This window comes from Schistocerca cancellata, chromosome 12 (genome assembly GCF_023864275.1).
Source record: "Schistocerca cancellata isolate TAMUIC-IGC-003103 chromosome 12, iqSchCanc2.1, whole genome shotgun sequence".
NCBI classification, from domain to species: domain Eukaryota; kingdom Metazoa; phylum Arthropoda; class Insecta; order Orthoptera; family Acrididae; genus Schistocerca; species Schistocerca cancellata.
Window position 1 is genome coordinate 148,234,559 of NC_064637.1, and position 9,137 is coordinate 148,243,695.

Consider the following 9,137-nt stretch of genomic DNA (forward strand, 5'->3'; position numbering starts at 1 on the left):
GTACAGCTGCCCATGCAGCTTCAACACGATACCACAGTTCATCAAGAGTAGTGACTGGCGTATTGTGACGAGCCAGTTGCTCCGCCACCATTGACCAGACGTTTTCAATTGGTGAGAGATCTGGAGAATGTGCTGACCAGGGCAGCAGTCGAACATTTTCTGTATCCAAAAAGGCCCGTACAGGACTTGCAACATGCGGTCGTGCATTATCCTGCTGAAATGTAGGTTTTCGCAGACATCGAATGAAGGGTAGAGCCACGCGTCGTCGTTGTTGTTGTTGTTGTTGTTGTTGCTGTGGTCTTCAGTCCTGAGACTGGTTTGATACAGTTCTCCATGCTACTCTATCCTGTGCAAGCTTCTTCATCTCCCAGTACTTACTGCAATCTGAAATGTAACGTCCACTGTTCAAAGTGCCGTCAATGCGAGCAAGAGGTGTCCGAGACGTGTAACCGATGGCACCCCATACCATCACGCCGGGTGATACGCCAGTATGGCGATGACGATTACAGCTTCCAATGTGCGTTCACCGCGATGTCGCCAAACACGGATGTGACCATCATGATGTTGTAAACAGAACCTGGAGTCATCCGAAAAAATGACGTTTTGCCATTCGTGCACCCAGGTTCGTCGTCGAGTACACCATCGCTGGCGCTCCTGTCTGTGATGCAGCGTCAAGGGTAACCGCAGCCACGGTCTCCGAGCTGATAGCCCGTGCTGCTGCAAACGTCGTCGAACTGTTCATGCAGATGGTTGTCGTCTTGCAAACGTCCCCATGTTGACTCAGGGATCGAGACGTGGCTGCATGATCCGTTACAGCCATGCGGATAAGATGCCCGTCATCTCGACTGCTAGTGACACGAGGCCGTTGGGATCCAGCACGGCGTTCCGGATTACCCTGCTGAACCCACCGATTCCATATTCTGCTAACAGTCATTGGATCTCGACCAACGCGAGCAGCAATGTCGCGGTACGATTAACCGCAATCGCGATAGGCCACAATCCGACCTTTATCAAAGTCGGATACGTGATGGTACGCATTTCTCCTCCTTACACGAGGCATGACAACAACGTTACCGGGTTCGATTCCCGGCGGGGTCAGGGATTTTCTCTGCCTCGTGATGGCTGGGTGTTGTGTGATGTCCTTAGGTTTAAGTAGTTCTAAGTTCTAGGGGACTGATGACCTAAGATGTTAAGTCCCATGGTGCTCAGGGCCAACAACGTTACACCAGGTAACGCCGGTCAACTGCTGTTTGTGTATGAGAAATCGGTTGGAAACTTTTCTCATGTGAACACGTTGTAGGTGTCGCCAACGGCGCCAACCTATTGTGAATGCCCTGAAAAGCTAATCATTTGCATATCACAGCATGTTCTTCCTGTCGGTTAAATTTCGCGTCTGTAGCACGTCATCTTCGTGGTGTAGCAATTTTAATGGCCAGTAGTGTATTTCTCGGCACTAGTATCGACACGGGATAGGAATGGTCGGTGTTGTTCAAGAGCCAATTGATGACTAGCAAACCGAGATGCACATACAGCCACACGCAGATTTTTGTTCAAATGGTTCAAATGGCTCTGAGCACTATGGGACTTAACTGCTGTGGTCATCAGTGCCCTAGAACTTAGAACTACTTAAACCTAACTACCCTAAGGACAGCACACACGTCCCTGCCCGAGGCAGGATTCGAACTTGCCACCGTAGCGGTCGCGCGGTTCCAGACTGTAGCGCCTAGAACCGCTCGGCCACTCCAGCTGGCGCAGATTTTTGTGATTTTGGCTTAGGGCACGCGGTAACCCACACACCCGATTTTTTGAACCTTCCCCATTGCATGCGAATGTCATACGGTGGTTGAATGCTCACAGTTCAACGCATTTCCCATTTCTCAAGTACATTAACGTTGATCATTATGGATTAATGCGTTTCAACGACCTTCATCAAACGCCGAAGGTCTCCCTGAACGTGGAGAGTCACTAATATCGAAACAATTTTCTTGCCGTTCTATGCTCAGTGGCATTATTCTCATACACGGTGCAAATGTTCGTGCCTCGCTTCGTTGCTGTTACCCCTCTGTTGAACTAAAACAGAAGAATATCTCAGAAACGTTCCGATTTCTTGGCTTAGCGCTACATTTTTTTAGAGCCCACAGCTCCACTCAGCATCTCCAAATCAGAAATTGACAAATGTAGACTCAGCTACAAATAAAATATGACAATCGGCAAATAAAGCCATAGCAACCGGAATACAAACGTGGAAAACAATAACTCTACAAATTTAGATATTAAACTAATAAAAGTCTCCTATGTATGCGATGCTCTTATTCGTTGGTGAATAACGGTTTCGGTCATGGGTTTCCATCCGCAGTTTATTTCTCTCCTGGAACCCTGTGTCCAAAACCGTCATCCACCGAAGCAACACAGAATCGCATTCGTAGGAGACAAGGCCTTTCTATGCAGCAGCTAACCCCATTGTCTTCGCTGCCGATCATGGAATCAGTCGCGATCACTGAACAACAGACACTGCAAGACTTGAAACTTCCTGGCAGATTAAAGCTGTGTGCCGGACCGAGTCTCGAACTCGGGACCTTTGCCTTTCGCGGGCAACTGCTCTGCCAACTGAGCTACCCAAGGACGACTCACGCACCATCCTCACAGCTTCACTTCTGCCAGTACCTCGTCTCCTACCTTCCAAACTTTACAGAAGCTCTCCTGTGAACCTTGCAGAACTAGCACTTCTGAAAGAAAGGATATTACGGAGACATGGCTTAGCCACTGCCTGGGGGTTGGTCCGGCACACAGTTTTAATCTGCCAGGAAGTTTCATATCAGCGCTCGCTCCGCTGCAGAGTGAAAATCTCATTCTGGAAACATCCCCCAGGCTGTGGCTAAGCCATGTCTCCGCAATATCCTTTCTTTCAGGAGTGCTAGTTCTGCAAGGTTCGCAGGAGAGCTTCTGTAAAGTTTGGAAGGTAGGAGACGAGGTACTGGCAGAAGTGAAGCTGTGAGGACGGGGCGTGAGTCGTGCTTGGGTAGCTCAGTTGGTAGAGCACTTTTCCACGAAATGCAAAGGTCCCGAGCTCGAGTCTGGGTCCGGCACACAGTTTTAATCTGCCAGGAAGTTTCGTATCAGCGCACACTCCGCTGCAGAGTGAAAATCTCATCATATTGCAAGACTTTCTGCCTACTGTCTACCACTGTGCAAAGTCCTTTTTGCTGTCAAAGGGGTTGCATAGTGGCAGGCGCCAGCGCGTATAACTTTGACGCTCTGTGGCGTCATTAGGTGACATTTCTGGATATGGGTTCTTATCCTTGATTTATTCGGCTGATGACCTCAGATGTTACGTCCCATAGTGCTTAAAGCCTTGCTTTCTACATCTACATCTACATCTACATCCATACTCCGCAAACCACCTGACGGTGTGTGGCGGAGGTACTGAAGGTACCTCTATCGGTTCTCCCTTCTATTCCAGTCTCGTATTGTTCGTGGAAAGAAGGATTGTCGGTATGCCTCTGTGTGGGCTCTAATCTCTCTGATTTTATCCTCATGGTCTCTTCGCGAGATATACGTAGGAGGGAGCAATATACTGCTTGACTCTTCGGTAAAGGTATGTTCTCGAAACTTTGACAAAAGCCCGTACCGAGCTACTGAGCGTCTCTCCTGCACAGTCTTCCACTGGAGTTTATCTATCATCTCCGTAACGCTTTCGCGATTACTAAATGATCCTGTAACGAATCGCGCTGCTCTCCGTTGGATCTTCTCTATGTCTTGTATCAACCCTATCTGGTACAGATCCCACACTGCTGAGCAGTATTCAAGCAGTGGGCGAACAAGCGTACTGTATCCTACTTCCTTTGTTTTCGGATTGCATTTCCTTAGGATTCTTCCAATGAATCTCAGTCTGGCATCTGCTTTACCGACGATCGACATTATATGATCATTCCATTTTAAATCACTCCTAATGCGTACTCCCAGATAATTTATGGTATTAACTGCTTCCAGTTGCTGACCTGCTATTTTGTAGCTAATTGATAAAGGATCTATCTTTCTGTGTATTCGCAGCACATTACACTTGTCTACATTGAGATTCAATTGCCATTCCCTGCACCATGCGTCAATTCGCTGCAGATCCTCCTGCATTTCAGTACAATTTTCCATTGTTACAACCTCTCGATACACCACAGCATCATCTGCAAAAAGCCTCAGTGAACTTCCGATGTCATCCACCAGGTCATTTATGTATATTGTGAATAGCAACGGTCCTATGACACTCCCCTGTGGCACACCTGAAATTACTCTTACTTCTCTCCATTGAGAATAACATGCTGCGTCCTGTTATCTAGGAACTCCTCAATCCAATCACACAATTGGTCTGATAGCCCATATGCTCTTACTTTGTTCATTAAACGACTGTGGGGAACTGTATCGAACGCCTTGCGGAAGTCAAGAAACACGGCATCTACCTATGAACCCATGTCTATGGCCCTCTGAGTCTCGTGGACGAATAGCGCGAGCTGGGTTTCACATGACCGTCTTTTTCGAAACCCATGCTGATTCCTACAGAGTAGATTTCTAGTCTCCAGAAAAGTCATTATACTCGAACATAATACGTGTTCCAAAATTCTACAAGCCAGCGTCTGCAGCCCTTCAAACATTGTAGCAACGTTTCAGTGATCCCTTGCATAATCTATTGTTCTTAGTCTAAGAAAATTACACAGAGGAACTGTCTAGCTATAGATTCGTTGTTCTTCTAAATTTTCTCTGATATTGGATGTGTACTGAATTCCTCTTCCTTCATTCATGTTCTCCTCTCTGTCCATCAGTAGCCTTCACATAAACATAGGTCTCAAATTCCGAATTAACTGTTCCAGGTGAAGGTGTGGTTCCAGAATCGGCGTATGAAATGGAAGCGCACGAAAGGTGTGGCAGGAAGTGGTAGCCGGAAAGAGAAACGTGAACAGAAGCAACAGCAGCAGCAGCAACAGCAACATCATCATCAACAACAACAGCAGCAACAACAACAGCAACAGCAGCAGCAGCAGCAACAACCAAACCAACAGCAGAAGCATACTATCAGCTGGCCCATACAGCTACACCCTTGACGACGACAACAACAATAACAACAACAATGGCAATACATTTTCTACCAGTACCTGACTAGCAAGTGAACTTTAAGGACAGTTTTGCATTCTGTGGATACCAGATGAAACACACTATTGTTACCATGTTTGATCCCAGTCTGCTTATGTGTCATGCACTACAGTTGTGAACTCTCTGTGAGAACAAACATGCATTCATGTGTCCCAGCTGTGGTCCATATCTGTGTTCATATGTGTGATGCAATAAAAAGCCAATGTCGGTCTGCACTCCTGGATGTCTAATTTTATTCAGTTTATCACAAAGACTGGTTCAAACACTGTGTTACCAGGAACCACATGACACCACCTGATAACTCTACAAGTAGTCTACTGCTGTTATGTTGTATATGTTTTATTTAGCCAGTCAGACTCAAAATTATTTATTTGTCTCCACAACACAAACCATAACTAGTAGGTCTATACAAAAAAACGCGGATTGTGAAATGTTTCTTTTGAGTCATACAAGCCGGCCGGAATGGCCGAGCGGTTCTAGGCGCTACAGCCTGGAACCGCGCGACCACTTCGGTCGCAGGTTCGAATCCTGCCTCGGGCATGGATGTGTGTGATGTTCTTAGGTTAGTTAGGTTTAAGTAGTTCTAAATTCTAGGGGACTGATGGCCTCAGAAGTTAAGTCCCATAGTGCTCAGAGCCATTTGAACCATTTTGAGTCATACAAGGTTTCGATTATGAGGTGTAGAAAGGTAATATTATGGTCAACAATCCAAATCGGACACATATTTTAATAAATGAAGAAACCAATATTTAAACCCAAAATTTCAATAAGTAATTTTTTCACTACCTTTTTCAGGGGATCAACTTTCGCGCTGTGCTATTTATTTTGCAGTTAACTATGGGATACTAATTAACAAGAAAATCACTTCTTCACATTAATGGTTACGAAAATAAAGGTCAAAGTCGGTGTCGTTAAAGCGATAAAGAATGTGATGAAAGATGAGAAATTACCCCTTATTGTTGTATTAGCTGACAATAATATTTTTGTTGACAGTATTCTGCATATTTTTCAAATGGTAGAAATGACATCATGTAATATGTTATACTGCTGTTCAGTTTATTCTTTATTATGCGAATGGCTTTGATCAAAGACCATTATGCAGCACAGATTTCTGTTAACAGCAAGAACTACATATATGCATCAAAAAACACGATATTGGAAAATGATATTCATAAATATTATTTACTTACGCAGAGGTAGACGCATAAACGTTTGTTGGTAAGTGCTACAGTTTTCTGTGGATGTAAATATTCTCTGGTGTGCAGTAAACATTAACAGCATCACAGATCAAGAAATTCGATAAACAAAAATTCTGTGGTCACCAGTTTATAAACGAAGCTGCCCGTACTATTGAGAGGAACCCATGCATCAAAGAGAGAACTTCCACATATCTCCTGATGATTTAAATGTTTATGGCATGAGTGACACTGTTTTCCGCTCCTACTACTTTGCTGTTCAGTTACTTCCAGCAAATTTACACGATCACATTGTTTACATTTTGCCATTTCCTTTATTAAAGATGATGCTCCGATAATCGATTATGAAATTATAACAGTATCCTCTCTTTCTTTCCGCCCAATGAATTTTACACATAATAATGAACGAATCAGAATTCTATTGCTAGGCAGATGCAATTTATTCTAAGTGATTTGATATTCATTTATGTAAAATATATGCATCTCCCTAGCAATGCCGAGGTGCAAAAAGGAATTTAATAGTAATTTTTGCTGGACTATGTGGACATAAATATAATTAATATACATTCACCAAAGAAGCAAGAAGTGCTGAATGGAATGCCAAAAGGTAGGTTGAAGATGAAGAAAATCAACAGGATGAAGAGTACGGTTCAGAAATGTTCTTAGGCACAATTCAGAAAACAATACAAAAAACTAACTGATTAAAAAGTATGGGTATGTGCAAACTTAATTATGTATACAGACAGTTCATTCATCCCGAGGACCGCGAATATGGATGATTGATATTGCCAAGATAGCAGTCCCAATGAGTAAAAGACTTTCGAACATGCTTAAATTTCAAGTCTGAAGTCGGATGACCAATAAACAAATGAATATTTTTTCATGTGATATAATTTTAAATTAAGAACTTCGGATTTTTTCACTTTGTTTGTACTGGGAAATCTTTCGTCTTCCCGAATATCATGTTCCTAGAACAACGAGAGGTACCATATAGGTCTTGGTGAGAGAATATGCGAATGTCCAAACACGTGACGTCGATGGCCGCATCTTTTCATTATTTTGACTCAGAAGTTAACGTTTATTTTATAGCCAAGTGACCATAGACTTCAGAACGTGACATAAATTTAAACTTGATACCGCTATCCGTTCCTGAGAAAAATGTGATTTTAACAGAAGGGCAGACAGTCTGAGGACAATAAAATTTTTGTTTTCGGTGATACAAATTAACCATTTTCGGATTTTTTCCTTCTGTTTGATGCAGCCGTCCATGCTACTCTATCCAGCGTAAGCTCCTTCATCTCCAAATAACTACTGCAGCCTACATTCTCCTGAATCTGCTTAGTGTATTCATCTCTTGGTCTCCCTCTATGGTTTTTACCCTCCACCCTGCCCTCCCATACATGTCCTACCAACCGATCCCTTCTTTTAGTCAAGTTGTGCCACAAATTCCTCTTCTCCCCAATTCTGTTCAATACCTCCTCATTAGTTATGTGATCTACCCATCTAACCTTCAGCATTCTTCTGTAGCACCACATTTCGAAAGCTTCTATTCTCTTCTTGTCTAAACTATTTATCGTCCATGTTTCACTTCCATACATGGCTACACTCCATACAAATACTTTCAGAAATGACTTCCTGACACTTAAATCTATACTCGATGTTAACAAATTTCTCTTCTTCAGAAACACTTTCCTTGCCATTGCCAGTCTACATTTTATATCCTCTCTACTTCGACCATCACCAGTTATTTTGCTCCCGAAATAGCAAAACGCCTTCACTATTTTAAGTGTCTCATTTCCTAATCTAATTCCCTCAGCATCACCCGACTTAATTCGACTACATTCCATTATCCACGTTTCGCTTTTGTTGATGTTCATCTTATATCCTTCTTTCAAGACACTGTCCATTCCGTTCAACTGCTCTTCCAGGTCCCTTGATGCCTCAAACATGTCCTACCAACCGGTCCCTTCTTCTTGTCAAGTTGTGTCACAAACTCCTCTTCTCCCCAATTCTATTCAGTACCTCCTCATTAGTTACGTGATCTACCCATCTAGTCTTCAGCATTATTCTGTAGCACCACATTTAGAAAGCTTCTATTCTCTGCTTGTCTAAACTAGTTATGTGACTTAAATTGCCGTATTTTTTGACTGCATTGTCTTAGACGCTTCACTTTTTGACATCTCCAAGGAACCGTAGACCGTAATATGTGAGATAAATTTCAACCTGACACGTCTACAAGTTCATGAGAAGAAAGGTTTTGAATAGTCGAACATACAGACAGAAAGACAGACAGACAGAAAAACCGACCTATAACGGTTCCGTTTGTACTGACTGAGGTACGCATCTATTCGCGTGATATAATTACAAATTAACAATTTTAGTTTTTCCCTTACTTGTGCTCTACAAACATCAAGATTCTAGTTCGACACAGAATACCGTATAGGTTTTTATTATGGAGTTCGGAAGTATCATGATACACTGAAGAGCCAAAGAAACTGGTACACCTGCCTAATACCGTGTAGGGCCGCCGCGAGCACGCAGAAGTGCCGCAACACGACGTGCCATGGACTCGACTACTGTCTGTGACACTACAGCCTTTATCACTGCGATTTTTAACATGTAAAAGTTTTTTTAACATATACTAATGAATGTTGTAACCAGATATCTTTGCCGCGCTCCTGAAAAGCGCAGAATATCACGATAGCTATAAACTGTTATACGCTGCTGTCGATCAGTAAAAAAACGATGCACCTATGTTTCAAAATAACAATTGCCAATTTTTACTTCTGCAGGGAGCCGCGC

The 9,137-nt window shown here is 43.2% G+C and overlaps 1 protein-coding gene across 1 annotated transcript in view; it reads left to right on the forward strand.

The window, feature by feature from the left end:
• Positions 1–5,318, forward strand: part of LOC126109808 (homeobox protein GBX-2-like) — a 100,720-nt gene extending 95,402 nt beyond the window's left edge. The window contains exon 4 of the mRNA XM_049914868.1: positions 4,860–5,318. Coding sequence (XP_049770825.1) covers positions 4,860–5,090 — 231 coding nt within the window. The 3' untranslated portion in view covers positions 5,091–5,318. The remainder of the gene's footprint in view (positions 1–4,859) is intronic.
• Positions 5,319–9,137: the final 3,819 nt, after the last annotated feature.